Raw genomic sequence first — 18,899 nt, 5'->3', positions numbered from 1 at the left:
GTAATCTAATTTCTAAACGAAAAGATCATTTATAAATGAAATCCTCGCGATTGAACGGGGATGTCATGTACAGACTTTCATGGTGGAATTTTTTTTCTCCAAAAAAAAAAATTTTTTGGAAGAGAGAAAAAATAACATTTTGAAGAGAGAAAAAAAATGTAAGACTTAGGCTCAGGAAGGAACTGAGACACAATTTTTTTATTTATTTTTTTCACCATAATTTTTTTTTTTTTCACCTTGCGGTTCAGGGCTTCCGTACATTTGGACATTTTTAAATAATAATAAAAACAACTGTAAAAAAGAAGAATAAATAAAAAATTAATAATAAAAAAAACATTTACTAATATTTAAAGTTTACAGTGTTATATACTTGGTTGGTTTAAAATAAAATAAATGGCAATATTCTGATATGCAAGTCAATATATTAAAACATGCAACTTTTGTGAAATGGTGGATATTTGCATGCCGATTTATTTGCAATAATAATTTTAAAATATTGTTTAGAAAAATTAGTCAAAAAAATGTAAAATAGTAAAACATCTGAATTTTTTTTTTTTTTTTTTTTTTTTTTTTTTTTACAGTGTTATATTTGTGTGCATGGATGGATTAAAACAAGAAGCAATGTGGCAATACTTTTTTATATACTAGTCAACAAAACAATTTTTTTTTAAATTGCACTTTTGTGAAATTGTGACGATTTGTTTGGGAAAGACGAAATAAAAAGAGAGCATATGTAAGACAAAATACAATAAGTTTATGAATGACATCATCCCTAAGAACGCACACTTCAGCTGACCGGGGCTTCCGTTGCTACACAGCGCATGACTGGAAAGGGACGTTATATGAATCCTACTATGGCAAGGGTTTTGCTTATGAATATTAATGTCGCAGTGTGACGTTCGCCCAGCAGGACACGCAGACTTTTCTAGGTGGGCGTTCACATTCTTGTGTTAAGAAAAAAAGAAAGAAAGCTAGACCCAACGCAATGCGCAACGAATAGAACAGAACGCAGGTGTCTCGAAACGCGTTTTTAAAAGTTGAAGTTGTTTTTAACTTTGAAACGGCGTCTAACGGTCAAAGACGTCCGTCGAGGGAAAATCGCGTTAGGTGTGAACGGCCCCTTAACGAATCATTCTTGGTTTATAAATATAAAGTAGGCGTCGTGAGTTGACGCTCCAGCCAACCGAGCAACGTCAGCATGCACTAATGAATATTCATCCGCTAATCCTTCGCCATAGTAGAATTTGGGATACTGGGAAAGCTAGTTGCTCCTCTGAAGGAGCTCTTCTTACATCAAATAACATTTCATGCTTTTATCGCAAGGACAGGTCCCCGTCTAGGCCATGGCTTTATTTGTTTTTAATTCGCAGTCAAAGATGGACTCATTTCCGTTAATAATATTACATTTTATTCTTATCTGCGTCACTTTGCATTGTAACAATCTGGCCGCGGCTACAATGTATCCAAGACCGAACATTGTTTTAATTCTAACAGATGATCTGGATGTATCGATCGGCGGAATGGTAAATAATTTTTGTGGGAGTTTTACTGCCTTTGTACTATTTGAAATCATGATTTCCTCCATGATTTTTATTTTGTTTATTTGTTGCTAGGCTAAGTCGAGTAGCTGCTGTATCCAATCTTGCCATCTTTCATTTAATTTTACAGATCCCTTTGACTAAAACGAAGAAGCTTATAGGTGATGCTGGAATAACATTTTCAAACACTGTGAGTAGAATTTGTGTTAGATCTATTTAAAACAAATGGGTATTCATTATAATAAATAACAAATGTGTTTTTTTACACTTGGGATACACAGTAGTTTCAGCTTAATGTCTTCTGATGTCCCCTAATATTTATCTATATAAAAATATAATGATAGATATAAGGGATATCAAGAACAATGTGCATTCACTAATAATTTTAACATGTTTAGATATGAACTTGACGGTGCATCATCTGGCTTGCATTTGAGCCATTGCATTCTTGCAGATGGCATCTAATTTTGGCATTAACTTCAGTCATACTTTTTCTTTCCCAGTTTGTTGCCAGTCCTCTTTGCTGCCCCAGCAGGGCGAGTATCCTGACCGGAAAGTATCCCCATAACCACCATGTTGTCAACAACACACTGGAGGGCAACTGCAGCAGTGTGGGGTGGCAGAAGACCCAAGAGCCCGACACCTTCCCTGCCTTTCTGCAGAAACACGGCACCTATCAGACCTTTTTTGCTGGGAAATATCTCAACGAGGTAAAGAAAATTACTGTTATTTCTATGCCTTGATTATGTATGAAGGTAAAATAGTGCCTAAATGATTTGCATGCACGTGACAGACCGCTTCTTCATAAGGCTCAGCATCGTTTCTCTGGGTATGTCACGTTATTAAACCAGTCAGGTCAGAGTAAACTGGTCAACGAAAACCTAATTTGATTGGTTACTTGAAGCAGGTAGACACGCCTTCCCCCTCACGCTTGCAAAACCTTTTTTTTTTTAGTTAGAAATTCGTGCCAAAAGTGTGAGTGCAACAAAGGACAGTGTATATCGGATTATTTCTGGAAAATATTTATGCCATAAACGCAAGTCATTTACAGACTGATTCTATGCGGTCAATCCATTTTGCTATTCATGACACCCTTTCTTTTCTTGCATATCGCTGATTGTAGGTTTGCAGTGTTTTTGGCCATGTTTAGGCACAAAAACAGTGCCAAAAGTGTAAGCGTGAAAAAAAGGAAGTCAGAAGAATACACACCAAATGTACTTTGTGTTAATACGCGATTACAGATTCACAACACATGAATATCATTTATGCAAAGCATTACACTTGCAATTTGATTTACACCTTTACAAAACATTCTGTGCGCATGCAATTTATTTTTACTCTTGCAATTTGATTTATGCTTTCACAAATCTACTCTGCGCATGCAAATCATTTAGGCACAATTTTACCTTCATAATTATGACAACAAAGTAAGCAAAGACATTCCTTGAACTGTAGTCTTGCCGACAGCTCTTACAGAGCAGATGTGAATCTGATGGTACATTACTGTAAGTGTAAATCATCCCTATCTGTGTCTCTGCTTCAGTATGGCAGCACAAAGGCTGGAGGAGTGGAGCATGTTCCCCCAGGCTGGGATCACTGGTTTGCCTTGGTAAGAAAAACACTGAATCAGATCATGCCTTTACTAATGGTTTTACTAGCTTTAGTGCAATCATATACACTTCTATAGTAGTAGCAGTACTATATGTTACAGTACTTTCTCTGTTAAGCTTAGACTTTCATATTTGACTGCTGTTTGTAAATCAATTTTGAATCTGTCAGGCCTGGGTTCTCAGTCTTGGGAGTCACATGAATGAGACCTTCATGATTTAGTGAGGACTTGGCTAGCTGGAACACATTGACAAGCTCCTTAACCTTTCCCATCCAAATAGCAAAAATAAAATTTTAGCTGGATGGTTTGGAAAGCAGTTTGTAGCTTAGAAAACTGCATTTTGCTGTCCGCCAGGAACTGGAATCAAACATCATGCTTGTAGTAAGATTAATGTGTCCCACAGGAAAGAAACTCAAAATACTACAATTACACACTGTCTGTGAACGGCAGGGCACAGCGACATGGACAGAACTACAGTGAGGATTACCTTACGGACGTTCTGGTAAGACTTGATCTCAACTCTTCAGAAGATTACATGATACCTTATGCAACTAAAGTTAAGTGGCTTTTACTTGTCTTATTCCATCCTTTTCACTCTGTCCTAGGCCAATATTTCCATAGACTTCCTAGAAAACAAGTCTAACCGCAGGCCGTTTTTCATGATGGTGTCCACCCCGGCTCCACACTCACCCTGGACAGCCGCTCCTCAGTACGAGAGCAGTTTCCCCAGTGTCAAAGCTCCAAGAGACCCCAACTTTAACATACACGGCAAGGTAGAGGCTTGCCTTTGTCACACATGTTCTGATTTTTTTTTTTTTTTTTTTTGCGTATACTTTATATAGGTCGACCGACAGTGGATTTTGCCGATGACTAAGGTGATAGAAAAGGCCGATAGCCAATTAATCAGCCAATAGATTATCGATTTATAGAATGTAAAAAAAAAAAAAAGCAGTCTTTTCGTACTATAAAGGGATGATAGATGCTAAACGATTCCCAAATGGAAAAAAAAATCCCAGATACAGTTTGTTCAACCAAAATTCCAATAATAACAACCTGAAAAAAATTTGCTGCATATGGTGCATTTCAGGCTTTTAACCATATACAAGCTCGAAAAAAACTGGGGACTCTTATTTTGAAATGACAGAGTTCAGACTTGGGACCGTTACAATGCTCTTTGGTTAAAGTGGCTTTACTAAAGTTTACTAAATATATAGATAGATAGATATTATACATACACACTGATCAGCCACAACATTAAAACCACCTGCCTAATTTAAAACCCCACAAGAATGCCTAGATGTGGATTTTTGTTTCCACTATTTGTTTTCCACTTGTCTAATATTGTGTAGTTCCCCCTTGTGCCACCAAAACAGCGTCAACCCAATAGCATTCTGAGATGCTATTCTTCTCACCACAGTTGTACAGAGCGGTTATCTGAGTTACCGTAGACTTTGTCAGTTCGAACCAATCTGGCCATTCTCTGTTGACCTCTCTCATCAACGAGGCATTTCCGTCCACAGAACTGCTGCTCACTGGATGTTTTTTTGTTTTTGGCACCATTCAGAGTAAATTCTAGAGACTGTTGTGTGTGAAAATCCCAGGAGATCAGCAGTTACAGAAATACTCAAACCAGCCCATCTGGCACCAACAATCATGCCACAGTCCAAATCACTGAGATCATATTTTTCCCCCATTCTGATGGATGATGTGAACATTAACTGAAGCTCCTGACCCATATCTGCATGAGTTTATTCACTGCACACGATTGGCTGATTAGATAATCACATGGATGACTGTTGGTGCCAGATGGGCTGGTTTGAGTATTTCTGTAACTGCTGATCTCTTGGGATTTTCACACTCAACAGTCTCTAGAATTTACTCCGAATGGTGCCAAAAACAAAAAAACATCCAGTGAGCGGCAATTCTGCAGACGGAAATGCGTTGTTGATGAGAGAGGTCAACAGAGAATGGCCAGACTGGTTCAAACTGACAAAGTTTACGGTAACTCAGATAACCACTCTGTACAATTGTGGTGAGAAGAATATCATCCCAGAATGCTATTCTAAGATGCAGGTTGGCACTGTTTTGGCGGCACAATGGGGACCTACACAATATTAGGCGGTGGTTTTAATGTTGTGGCTGATCAGTGTGTGAGATATATTTCATATTTCACCAGATGAGGTTTAATGAGGAATACGTTTTATTATTATTCACAAGATTTGAAGTTGGAGGCACAATACATGTACTGACTGGGGACGTTTGTATGTAGTCAGAATTTTCTTTGCATCCCATCACGTTAATTTAGAACACTTGATTATCTAATCAAAATAACGAAATATGCATTGAATTGAGGATACAAATCTGGATGAACATTGTCATTGGTTTTTATTTCAGCTCTAGAGGTCACTGTTATACTGTAAAATCAAGCCGTTCTAAAGGCTTGAGTATACTTCGGTTGTCCGCATTGCTGATCGCTCCGTGAACAGAATGCGTGACACAAATTCTGTCATCAGCACAGTCCATGCTGCAGGAATGCAGAAAAATTAAGTATAACTGTGCCTTTACTGTAGAATCCTCCAGCACCAGCCACACAGGAATACGGAGGAATAAAAACAAAAAAACTTTTGGCAACTTTCGGCATTGCTGTTTGCCGGTAACCAATAGTTCCCAAAAGCAACTATCGGCACAGATTAATCGGTAAAACCGATATATCGGTTCATCTCACTCATTTGAACCTCCATTTCAGGACAAACACTGGCTCATCCGGCAAGCTAAGACCCCCATGACAAACTCTTCAGTGGAGTTCTTGGATAATGCCTACAGGAAAAGGTATCTGGACTAGAATATATATTTTTAAAGGATATTCTTAATATATATAAAGAATATTTAAAAAAGCAAATATCTTGGTTATAGTAAGGAAGCAAATGAGGCCAAACCGTAAACTTTAAAATACTCACTGCTTGAAAAGTATAGCCACAATACTTAAACAATGTATGTGTTAGCATGTTTTTAGAGTGATACAATCGCTTGCTAACCTTTTCTGTGTAAAGTTATGTTCAATTTTATGACTTGGTGTCCATGATGTCGTAACGCAGTGACAGTGAAGCCTAAAACGACCATAAAAATTACAATTTAAACAACTTTACAAATACTACACAATTTTTAATAGAAGAATTCATGCTTTTATAAAATTGGAAGCCTTTTAATCTTCCAAAAATTGGCCCAATTCACTTCCATTGTAAGTGCCTCACTGTAATCTCCATTTTTGCTTTTTTTTAAAAAAATTTTTATAGAGGGATGCATCTATATTATTATTATTATTATTTTTTTGCTAATCAGGATATGCCACATCCTGTCGATTGAGCTCAAATTATATTGAACCCGGAAATTCCTTAAAAATCAAAGTTGGGAAAACATCTAGCGTTTCAAATGAATGTTGTTCCACTAGGTGGCGCACTTTGCTGTCAGTAGATGACCTGGTGGAGAAAGTGGTGAAGAAGTTGGAGGTCAGAGGAGAGCTTAGCAACACCTATGTCATTTTTACCTCCGACAACGGTTACCACACAGGTACATTTTGAGTTAAAATGTGAAGAAATATTTTCTTTTTTTTACTTTCTACTTTTAAAGTTGTCTTATTAATCGAGTTAACTTATCATGGTTTTTCTGCTCAGGTCAGTTTTCTCTCCCCATGGATAAGAGGCAACTCTACGAATTCGATATCAAAATTCCTCTGCTGGTGCGAGGGCCTAAAATTAAACCGAACCAGACAAGCTCGGTAATACAAACTTCTTTACATAAAAATTTTTAAATATCATCCTTTTGTGTGTCAATAGTTCAATTGATCTGTTTTAACAGTTACTCATAGCAAATGTGGATTTGGGTCCAACGATTCTGGACATAGCAGGATATAACGTCAATGAAACTCAGATGGATGGGATGTCATTTCTTCCTATCATGGTATGTATCCCTTTAGGGGGGTCCACCATAAGCATCAGTGAATTTTGGGCTGTTTTTGCAAGGCAACTGGTTGTGAGTTGCTAAATGTCCAATATTATAAATAAAAGTAATTATAAATGAATTTGACATGTCTCTGTGTCAGATCGGTCAAGCAAACAGCAGCACATGGAGATCTGATGTTCTTGTGGAATATGAAGGAGAAGGAAGCAACATCTCAGACCCAGCTTGCCCTCTTCTGGGTCCAGGGGTCTCGGTGAGGGTCTGCGTGCATGCTAAATATAAATAATCGTTGCATGGATAGTAAGAAAGTGATCGTAACAACATGGCATGGTTTTCTCTGCAGGAGTGTTTTCCTGACTGTGTGTGTGAGGACTCGTACAACAACACATATGCCTGTGTACGCACAGTATCACAGGTTGCCAACCTACAGTATTGTGAATTTGATGATAATGAGGTAAATAAAAACCTTTTGGTGTTCTGACAAGTTGAATTCTAATATATATTATAATATGTAACTTTGTATAAAAATAGAATATATAAGACATCATTTTCCAAAGCTAGTTAGTGTCAGGACTAACTCACTGTTTCTGTGTCTTGCAGGTGTTTGTGGAGGTCTATAACCTGACAGCTGACCCTTTTGAACTGAGCAATATCGCCAAGAGCATCGATCAGGAAGTCCTGGAGAAGATGAACCATCGTTTAATGATGTTACAGTCCTGCTCAGGGCCATCCTGCAGAACGCCAGGCGTCTACGACTCGCAGTCAGTACTTCCTCAAAGCACTATTCTGCTATCTGTTTAAATAAAATTATATATATTAAATATATATGTTTGTCTGTGCATGTGTATACACTGGCGGTCAAAAGTTTGTAATAATGTACAGATTTTGCTCTTATGGAAAGAAATTGGTACTTTTATTCACCAAAGTGGCATTCAACTGATCACAATGTATAGTCAGGACATTAATAATGTGAAAAATTACTATTACAATTTGAAAAAAATGTTCAGAACTTCTTAAACTACTTCAAAGAGTTCTCATCAAACAATCCTCCACGTGCAGCAATGACAGCTTTGCAGATCCTTGACATTCTAACTGTCAGTTTGTCCAGATACTCAGGTGACATTTCACCCCACGCTTCCTGTAGCACTTGCCATAGATGTGTCTGTCTTGTCGGGCACTTCTCACACACCTTACAGTCTAGCTGATCCCACAAAAGCTCAATGGGGTTAAGATCCATTACACTCTATTCCAATTATCTGTTGTCCAATGTCTGTGTTTCTTTGCCCACTTTAACCTTTTCTTTCTGTTTCAAAAGTGGCTTTTTCTTTACAATTCTTCCCGTAAGGCCTGCACCCCTGAGTCTTCTCTTTACTGTTGTAGGTGAAACTGGTGTTGAGCGGGTAGAATTCAATGAAGCTGTCAGCTGAGGACATGTAGAGATTCTGATGTACTTACCCTCTTGTTTAGTTGTACATCTGGCCTTCCACATCTCTTTCTGTCCTTGTTAGAGCCAGTTGTCCTTTGTCTTTGAAGACTGTAGTGTACACCTTTGTATGAAATCTTCAGTTTTTGGCAATTTCAAGCATTGTATAGCCTTCATTCCTCAAAACAATGATTGACTAATGAGTTTCTAGAGAAAGCTGTTTCTTTTTTGCCATTTTTGACCTAATATTGACCTTAAGACATGCCAGTCTATTGCATACTGTGGCAACTCATAAACAAAAACAAAGACAATGTTAAGCTTCATTTATCGAACCAAATAGCTTTCAACTGTGTTTGATATAATGGCAAGTGATTTTCTAGTACCAAATTAGCAATTTAGCATGAATACTCAAGGATAAGGTGTTGGAGTGATGGCTGCTGTCTAGATTTGATCAAAAATGACTTTTTTCAAATAGTGATGGTGATGTTTTTTACATCAGTAATGTCCTGACTATACTTTGTGATCAGTTGAATTCCAGTTTGGTGAATTAAAGTACCAATTTCCTTCTGAAACAGCAAAAAAAAAAATAAATAAATAAAAAAAATATATATATATATATATATATATATATATATATATATATAGGTAGACAGATTTATAATAATTATTATATATCGTTATTTTAATTGAACTTATACATTTGTATAAATAATTTATATATTTATATTATAATTAATATATTTTATATCATTGTTATTGTTAAACTAATTACATAATCATAAAATATTTACTTGTATATAACATTGTAAAATTGTATATCCAATATATAATATTCAATATATAGTAATGTTATATACAAGTAAATGTATTATAATTATAAAATTTAATTTATAATTACATTTTAGAATTACATATATAATAGTATATATAACATTATTTTATATTATTAATTAAAACGATTAAATCTATAATTATAAATAAATAATATATTTATATATGATATATATTATAATAAATATATTTTATATAACTGTAATTATAAAATGTATGATATTATTATAAAATATTTACTTGGTATATACAATAACTATATTTTATATCCAAGTATGTCTAATATATAATATATATATATAACATTATTATGTATTAGATATAAAATATGTAATAATTATTTATTAATAATTAGTATTTAATACATATACAGGTGCATCTCAATAAATTAGAATGTCGTGGAAAAGTTCATTTATTTCAGTAATTCAACTCAAATTGTGAAACTCGTGTATTAAATAAATTCAATGCACACAGACTGAAGTAGTTTAAGTCTTTGGTTCTTTTAATTGTGGTGATTTTGGCTCACATTTAACAAAAACCCACCAATTCACTATCTCAACAAATTAGAATATGGTGACATGCCAATCAGCTAATCAACTCAAAAAACCTGCAAAGGTTTCCTGAGCCTTCAAAATGGTCTCTCAGTTTGATTCACTAGGCTACACAATCATGGGGAAGACTGCTGATCTGACAGTTGTCCAGAAGACAATCACTGACACCCTTCACAAGGAGGGTAAGCCACAAACATTCATTGCCAAAGAAGCTGGCTGTTCACAGAGTGCTGTATCCAAGCATGTTAACAGAAAGTTGAGTGGAAGGAAAAAGTGTGGAAGAAAAAGATGCACAACCAACCGAGAGAACCGCAGCCTTATGATTGTCAAGCAAAATCGATTCAAGAATTTGGGTGAACTTCACAAGGAATGGACTGAGGCTGGGGTCAAGGCATCAAGAGCCACCACACACAGACATGTCAAGGAATTTGGCTACAGTTGTCGTATTCCTCTTGTTAAGCCACTCCTGAACCACAGACAACGTCAGAGGCGTCTTACCTGGGCTAAGGAGAAGAAGAACTGGACTGTTGCCCAGTGTTCCGAAGTCCTCTTTTCAGATGAGAGCAAGTTTTGTATTTCATTTGGAAACCAAGGTCCTAGAGTCTGGAGGAAGGGTGGAGAAGCTCATAGCCCAAGTTGCTTGAAGTCCAGTGTTAAGTTTCCACAGTCTGTGATGATTTGGGGTGCAATGTCATCTGCTGGTGTTGGTCCATTGTGTTTTTTGAAAACCAAAGTCACTGCACCCGTTTACCAAGAAATGTTGGAGCACTTCATGCTTCCTTCTGCTGACCAGCTTTTTAAAGATGCTGATTTCATTTTCCAGCAGGATTTGGCACCTGCCCACACTGCCAAAAGCACCAAAAGTTGGTTAAATGACCATGGTGTTGGTGTGCTTGACTGGCCAGCAAACTCACCAGACCTGAACCCCATAGAGAATCTATGGGGTATTGTCAAGAGGAAAATGAGAAACAAGAGACCAAAAAATGCAGATGAGCTGAAGGCCACTGTCAAAGAAACCTGGGCTTCCATACCACCTCAGCAGTGCCACAAACTGATCACCTCCATGCCACGCCGAATTGAGGCAGTAATTAAAGCAAAAGGAGCCCCTACCAAGTATTGAATACATATACAGTAAATGAACATACTTTCCAGAAGGCCAACAATTCACTAAAAATGTTTTTTTTTTATTGGTCTTATGATGTATTCTAATTTTTTGAGATAGTGAATTGGTGGGTTTTTGTTAAATGTGAGCCAAAATCATCACAATGAAAAGAACCAAAGACTTAAACTACTTCAGTCTGTGTGCATTGAATTTATTTAATACACGAGTTTCACAATTTGAGTTGAATTACTGAAATAAATGAACTTTTCCACGACATTCTAATTTATTGAGATGCACCTGTATACACACACATTATAATTATGTATTTTAATTTAAGTTATAAAATATATAAATATGTATAAATAGTTCATACTTTTATTTATAATATATTTTATATCATTGTAATATAAAATGTTTTATATTTTTATAAAATATTTACTTGTATGTAACATTATTATATATTGGGTATAAAATATATAATAATAATAATAATTAGTATTTAAAATATATACAGGAAATGTTGTAAAGCTTAACCAAGGTTTGGTCTGTTTCTGTTTCAACAGGTTTAAGTTTGATCCTCGGTTAATGTTCAGTAGTCTAAACCCTCACAGAAACAAACTACGACAGACGCTGAAGTAGAATGTGCTGGTTCAGTGGAAGAATATAAAATGGAGGATGAGAATGAAAGACTGAAAAAAAAAAAAAAAAACCCACACAAATAAAAAAAAAACAAGCCCTGTTGCCTTGATATTCCGATGTTCCCCCAAAGACCCTCTGTCTCTCTTCTGATGAGGTCATCAGAGTGCGCCCAGGGTACTGCACACACACACACACACACACACACAACAGACACTGTCAGGATGGCGTCTCTCCACTCCACTCCTCATCATTCACATGCGATTCAGACAAACTGCAAGCTTACACATATCTGTGAGAGTATTAACGAATATTCCTGCTTCTTTTGAGATACTGTTCATTTTTTGCTGCTTTGAAATTAATGACACAGTTTGAGAATGTTTGTTTCTTTTTGTTTTTATTCATGTTTAGAACTTTTTGTTTCACTTCTGTTACGAAAAGGGTACAGTTTTGAACATTTGTAATGCAATTAATAGAATGTTTGATTATGTGCTTGTTTGATAAATCTAAATATTAAGGGTTGACCACTTCATCTACATATTGTTATAAAAACACTAATACAGTATATAACATTTAAAGTGTTTGTAGGCCTTAAATTGTTCTGATTACTTTGCCCACCGTGCTTTTTTGAGTTTGGTCAACGGCAAAGATGGAAAGTTGATTTTCTAATATACTTTCTGTTAATGGTGGCAAAGGATATAAAGACAATAATTTTCTCTCAAAACGAATATTAACAACTGCAGAAATTGTGAAAAGAGGAAGTTTGTTCATCTTTTCAGTTCTTGCCACTTTAGTCATTTATACCAAGTGGAAAAGAGTCACAAATTTTATAAGTACAAATATTGTTTAGGATTTCACTATTGTCTTTTTTTTTTTTTTTTGTCTGAGTTTTGCGTGTTTGATAAGAGATGTCTGTTGTGAATGAGCCAAAGGTGTGAAAACAGTAAAATTGTTCTTAAGGGAAATCCTGAGGTGGGTTGCTTTTGCTCAAATTTTACACAGACACTCTACAAAGATGCATGCTTACAACAAGCCAAACCTTCTACCATGAGGTAGTTTTACATTTGGACCTTCAACAATTATCTGATTCTGGAACTGGCAATACCTTAAATCACCCAAACTAGACTTGAAAGACTGTTGACAGGCATAAGCACTGCATTTGGTGTCTTTTCCGGCACAGACTTACTGTTCAAAACATGAAAAGATGACTGCTTTATCGCAATATTTCAAGAAGTCTATTCAGTGAAGCACTTTCCAGTCTGTGATGTACATGTCTGACTTGTTTTATTATGTTTTGCACATCAATCTTTCATTAAATGTGATGGTCTCTTTGTTATGATAGGTGTTGACTTCTGTCGTTTTTTGGTTGTTTGATAAAAGCATTCTGAAATAATTTCTGTCGACAATACAATTGCAATACATGCATAAAGTAAAAGGTATTTGAAAGTTGACCGTGCAAACTAAACATGATCCTTCTGTTCCTTGCATTACATTAAGTTTAGAAAACCCTGTGTTCCAAATATGCTACAAAATGATCAGATCTACCATTGCTAGGGCATGTCCAGTGCCATCACTTGATCTTGCAAAAAAGAAAAACATTCTAAAACAAAATTGAAAACCAAACAAACTAACTACTAGTTCAGACACAACATTGTGTTAGACAAACTAAAATGGCTTCACTAAACCTGAATCAAATATTTCACAGTTACATGAATGTAGCAACACAGAGCACAATCACGTACTCTCAGTAGACTGCAGTGCATTTTTAAAATGCAAATCATTTAACTTATTCTAGGAAAGGTTACTGTGCATTACACTTTTCTGGGTCCACCTGTAGGAGCCCCAGGCTCTTCAACTCCACTCATCTAACACAGGAAGAAATGGCAGATCAGTGCTGCCCAGATAAAAGTGCTCCCCCTGCTGGAAGACATCACTGATAGCCCAGGTCAGGCTGCCTGTAGGGTCGTGTAGGCTATCAATCACCTCTCCATCAGGCCCCAGCTCCAGGATCAACCCGTACTTGGGCAACAGAACATTGTACCAGCTGAGAGGAATGAGCTGCAATAGAGTTCACAAGTGAAATTTGTCGCTTCTGAACACTATATCAGCATAGTATTTTGGTCAAAGGAGTCCATAGGCCTTTGTTAACAGGTTTGTGTAAAAGGTGTATAAATAGTCGATATCTCAATTCATGTCAGCATTTGGTTGCAAATAACAGATGAAATAACACTCTTAAAGGAATAGTTTACCTAAAAAAGAATTTCTGTGAATAATACCATAAAATATTACCAGTTTTTTGTCACTGACAGTCAGCAGGGGGCAGTAAGCACAGCTCCAGCTTTATAGGCAACAAACGGACAGCAGAATGGAGCCAGAGACTATTTAGCCTGAGATGGACCACATGCTTTAAAATGAAAAGGAGAAATTGGAACTCAAGAACATGCTTACATATTAGCTGAACCAGCCTAAAAGAATTTGCATTATTTTAGCATGATCTGAACTTAAGAAGCACAATTTATGATACAACTGTTGTCAGATTTTACTGCTAATTTGAAATATGTTTGGTTTTTTTCTCCCCAATTTGTTATGCCCAATTCTCTGAAATATGTTTTTGATCGTAATCTTGGCAAACCATTTTGGAGTTTTCGGTCTTTCCCCATTCAAGTAGATAGGTGCTGTACTTTTATGCTGTTTGTCTCCATAGAAAATAAATGCCCGGGAGCGTTTCAAAGATGGTGGCCAATTGGACTGTTCTCTAATGCCTGTGTGACGGGATGCAAGAACGCGTCCTGTGAAAACAAACCTCAGACAGATGGACGAACTCAATTGCAGAATGGATCGCTGTGGACTCTAGGCCAAGGATAGACCTACGCTTAGTGATATGGAAATAATTCAAACAATATACTGACTTGATTTACTTCTCTGCCACAATGTAATGTCTTTAAATTATCAGAATTATTATATTGTATTTATTATTTATTTATTTATATTATTAATTACTATTATTTTAATCGATTGACAATCCAAATAATAATGCAAGTAAATAATGAAATAATTGTAATTTTTAGGTGAACTATTCCTTTAGAGCACAAATATAAGATTTGCTTTCCACACACCAACCTTCACTATGAAGCGTTTGAGAGCGGGGTATGGACCAATCAGATCCAGGAATGGTGGGAAAAGTTGGCCACTGAATCTAATGGTGGTTATACCCACCAAAAATGTGCCACGGTCACTGACACGAATATTATCAGGGTAACCAATCATGTTGCTCTGGACAATCTCCTTTGAACCCGTTTTAGGTCCTTTCAACCAGAACCTGAAAAACGGAGGAAAATTAAAAATTTTGAATAAGTATCTAAACTCCACATCTACTGTATACTGTAATAATTTGAAATATTGTAAAGCACCTGAACTCTCACCTAATAATCCGTCCGATACTGGTCTCGGCTAGAAGCAGGAAGTCCTCATCAGGTGAGAAGGCAAAGCCGTTAGGCATGTAGAGAGAGTCCAGCAACGTCTGAATGTGACCGGTCTCAGGGTTATATGATAGAAGGCGACCGAGGTGGTTTGTCTCCAACACCTGCAGAGAGAACTGAGTGTCAGTGCAGGTTTGGAGGAATTTGTTTTATTAAATAAACACACAATACAACATACATTCCATTGCTCACATACAGTACCTCATATCGGACATGACGTCTCCCCCATTTACTGCTGGAGTCTGTGAAAAACACAGTTCCATTTTTTGAAATCTCCAGGCCATTCAGAAATTCAAAGGGAATCCCGTTAGCTCCTTTGAAAATATTGTGCATAAACATGTGAAATGTATTTATTACAAGGGCATGGCAAATATGATAATTTACATTAATATTAACTAAAATAAAAAATACACAAATACATTTAATTGATAAATATTAAATAGTTAAATAATACTGATTAATGTAAATAATTTTAATATTAGTTTATTCATTTATGAAAATTATAATTAATATTTTCATTATAAATATTTTAAATACATAAGTAATGCATTTGTATTAATTATAAATATTAATAATTATTAAATACAGTATATTCTTATAATTTAATTTAAATAATTTAATGAATGTATTATATCATTCATATTCATTATCATTAATCAATGTTATTTTATTAATCACAATTAATTAATTACATAAAATTAATTATTAAAAATAATTAATATTGACTAATTAATATTCATATGCCAAAGGGGTTTTTGTGCCAGCCCCACTTTTGAGATCAATCCTACGACCCCGATTTATTATATTATTTCAACAAAATTTGAACAGCTAAATCAAACAATAGGGAGATAATATTAATTAGTTAAATAATATTTATTAATACAATAAATATTAATAATATACATTTATTCATTTATGAAAATTATACGTAATATTGATTAATATTATTTATCATTTCCATGATAAATAACAAATACATACATGTATTTTTATTATTTATAAATATTAATCAATATTACATATATTTGTATAATTTCATTAACATCATTACTTAATTTTAATGAATTCATTATATAATTTATATTAATTATCATTAATCAATGTTATTTAATCACAATTAATTAATTACATAATATGAATTATTAATAATAATTAATATTGACTAATTAATATTCATGTATGAATATATGAATATGCCTCCCCGACTTTTCACATGATTCCTATGCCCCTGATTTATTATATTTTTTTAACAAAATTTGAACTGCTAAATCAAACTATAGGGAGATAAAAAATAAACCCCAGTATGCTTTAAAATTAAAGTTCACGAAGTAAAATGTACAGTGAAATCAGCCTAGGCATACATGCTAAAGCATGTCAGAGAGACATGTCAAACAAATGTAGTGAAAAACATCTTTAAGACAGCGCACTTTCGCACTCAAAGGTTTACAGACCCTCTTTGCTGGAACGAAGCAATATCTTTTCTCCAGTCCAAGGGTCAACCTTAAACAGACCCAGGTAAGAGTCAGCCACGATAAGCTGCCCGTCACGGTCCAATCGCAGGCCGTGTGGACGACCGCACTCCGGCTCATAGTCCATGCTTGTGCCTATATGAACAACAGAATGTCAACATGCAAATGTATGTAAGATAACTTAAAGTCTGTACCCTAAAAACAATTATATCGACTAACTGACAGGCAAATGCTCTTATTGACAGGCAAAAATCTATTGAAGTCTTCTGCTTTGAACTCACAAGATAATTGTGTTCATAATGCTTTTGCCTATATCATGATTCTTAGGGAGGTTAAAATAAAATGGAGGTATCAAATGTTTTCAAACCACAACATAAGGAACAAGGGCTTTGTTTGAAACACAGGTTATTCTCTGATGAAGACATCTGCATTCAAGACTCTTTTGAAGAGTGCAGCCTTTGATACATCAACGTCTTTGTGAATCACCTAAGCATGTCTAATGCGTGATGGCAGCAGCACACAGGGGCTGTTTGGGGTTTTTCCACATGTGCCAAGCCAATGAAAGCCTCCAAGACAGCAGATATATATTCATTCAGCCACAGAGGGCAAAAGAAGTGTATTACACAATACACAAGCTGAGCGGCCTATTATAGATACTGTTAAGACTTGTGCCATAATGTGTTTTAGGATTTGTGTTAAAAACAATTTACACCATTACCACATTCAGGAATGTTCCGCCCCATTTGAGTGATGAAAGTGAGAGATTCCTTGTTGATTCTCCAGAGTTTCCCATCGACCGTGCCTGTATAGATGTTTCCTTGAGAAATGAAGAAATGAAATGAAGAAATTAAACCTGACTGTATTTCTCAAACATTCCCATATAAAAGCACACAGATTGGGCTCACCATTCTGGTCTGCAGTGAAGGACTCCGGGCCTTTAAGCTGACCAGAGAACAGCTGTCGACCTCTCTGTAGCCGTGTGTTTACTGCCAGAGGGCCCTCCAGTGCAGGCGGGGGTCCCTCAAATCTGGATAACATTCATCAACATAAAGCAAGCAAGAGCAAATGGAGATCACTTTATGATGCATTCATTTCAGAGTAAATTCATATGCAAAAAAAAAAAAACAAAAAACAAGTGCAACTTACATGTACGGCTCAGGGTCAATGGGTGAGGGAATGAGATACACACCGACTGCAACTGCCAGCATTACAACCTTTATGGAACTGATCTCCACCCTGACGAAATACAGTATTACTTGTAGCCACAATTAAATAAAATAAGAAATCTTAAAATTATTTATTCATCTTACATGTACTGGCAAAATTACCCAAATTCTGCAATATGTAAAAGTAGTTTGATGGAATATCACAGAAATCGCTTTTCTGTCATATTACATATTTGGAGTTGTGGCCACTATGATAATATTAATTATGATGTAATAATGATATAATGAAATTATAATGCAATAATAATAATAATAATAATAATAATAACAATATATTAAAAACATTTTATAATAATATAATAAAATATTATTATTATTATTATTATTATTATTATTATTATTATGTTATAAAATGTTATAACAATAGACAACGATATTAATAATTATACTTTTCGAATGCACAAAATATACACCCCAAAATAAAATATGCTAAAAAAATAAAATAATAAATAAATACAAATTCTTAAGTCATTCTTAAAGTCAGTGCAGCCTTGGTTTAGCAAACTTTTCATAATATCTTCAGCATGTGTTAGATACATGCTGCAGTATTAGTACGAAAGATTTCGGAAAGCGCGCAAATGATAATGATTGTTTATAAATTCTGTTAATAAAGCAAACAAGCCGCTTTACCGGAAACACCTCACTGTGTTTAAAATTAAAGAGTCTACAATGTCGTCATGTACAGTATTTGACACTGTAATACTTTATATAATTCTGTACAGCGTCTTAAAGTGAACAACAACAAAAGACAAAGTTTATTTCTGCTACGTGAATGTACATCTTGGCCGTACACCCAAGTATTACAAGATTAAATTCGCTAGTTAATAAAGGTGCAAACTTACATATTTGTGTCCAGAAGTGTTTTTGATCGTTGTAAAAGTTCAGCGCGTGTTCACTGACGCCACGAATGAAGACGCTGGACTCTGCGAAGAGTGTTGCGGTGATTTAGCGATGAGCTCATCGCTAAGAGTACATTTAAGACGGGTTCATTCAGAGTGCACGTGATTCACACGTGTGGCTTGCTTGAGCAAGTTCTGGCTTCAGTTAAATCGATTGCAGTCAAGTGTGATGCTGAAAT

At 35.4% G+C, this 18,899-nt stretch overlaps 2 protein-coding genes across 3 annotated transcripts; one reads left to right on the top strand and one right to left on the bottom strand.

Annotated features, from left to right (window-relative positions):
- The first annotated feature begins 1,219 nt into the window (after positions 1-1,219).
- On the top strand, positions 1,220-12,986 carry LOC127436725 (N-acetylglucosamine-6-sulfatase-like). Its single transcript, XM_051691041.1, has 14 exons — positions 1,220-1,523; positions 1,669-1,728; positions 2,042-2,248; positions 3,082-3,147; positions 3,551-3,649; positions 3,753-3,920; positions 5,894-5,976; positions 6,596-6,714; positions 6,819-6,922; positions 7,003-7,104; positions 7,247-7,357; positions 7,448-7,558; positions 7,705-7,865; positions 11,575-12,986. The coding sequence occupies exons 1-14, from the start codon at positions 1,344-1,346 to the stop codon at positions 11,648-11,650; spliced, it is 1,647 nt and encodes a 548-aa protein (XP_051547001.1). The 5' UTR covers positions 1,220-1,343; the 3' UTR covers positions 11,651-12,986.
- LOC127436726 (adipocyte plasma membrane-associated protein-like) lies at positions 12,508-18,822 on the bottom strand. Of its 2 annotated transcripts, XM_051691043.1 has the most exons (10): positions 18,664-18,822; positions 17,742-17,831; positions 17,501-17,622; positions 17,314-17,412; positions 16,578-16,730; positions 15,328-15,440; positions 15,070-15,230; positions 14,768-14,966; positions 13,937-14,051; positions 13,561-13,705 (listed from the first exon to the last, which is right to left on the bottom strand). In XM_051691043.1, coding segments are annotated over exons 1-9 (1,044 nt in total). In that variant the 5' UTR covers positions 18,666-18,822; the 3' UTR covers positions 13,561-13,705; positions 13,937-13,946. The 2 variants fall into 2 exon arrangements, with proteins under 2 accessions (XP_051547002.1, XP_051547003.1); XM_051691042.1 differs by lacking the exon at positions 13,937-14,051 and having other exon boundaries at positions 12,508-13,705; positions 18,664-18,817.
- Between the last annotated feature and the right edge of the window lie 77 nt (positions 18,823-18,899).

Source organism: Myxocyprinus asiaticus, chromosome 47, assembly GCF_019703515.2.
Source record: "Myxocyprinus asiaticus isolate MX2 ecotype Aquarium Trade chromosome 47, UBuf_Myxa_2, whole genome shotgun sequence".
In the NCBI taxonomy this organism is placed as follows: Eukaryota; Metazoa; Chordata; class Actinopteri; order Cypriniformes; family Catostomidae; genus Myxocyprinus; species Myxocyprinus asiaticus.
The sequence above is the reverse complement of the archived record's forward strand: the minus strand, read 5'-3'. Positions and strand labels throughout refer to the sequence as shown.

Excerpts from the sequence above, each read along its gene's own strand:
- LOC127436725 (XM_051691041.1), top strand. The coding sequence starts at position 1,344 with ATGGCTTTATTTGTTTTTAATTCGCAGTCAAAGATGGACTCATTTCCG. Across the intron at positions 3,921-5,893 it reads ACTTTAACATACACGGCAAG|GACAAACACTGGCTCATCCG; the intron begins GTAGAGGCTTGC and ends CCTCCATTTCAG. Across the intron at positions 7,358-7,447 it reads TTCTGGGTCCAGGGGTCTCG|GAGTGTTTTCCTGACTGTGT; the intron begins GTGAGGGTCTGC and ends TTTTCTCTGCAG.
- LOC127436726 (XM_051691042.1), bottom strand. Across the intron at positions 16,731-17,313 it reads GCGGAACATTCCTGAATGTG|GCACAAGCATGGACTATGAG; the intron begins GTAATGGTGTAA and ends TTGTTCATATAG. Across the intron at positions 14,967-15,069 it reads AGTATCGGACGGATTATTAG|GTTCTGGTTGAAAGGACCTA; the intron begins GTGAGAGTTCAG and ends TCCGTTTTTCAG.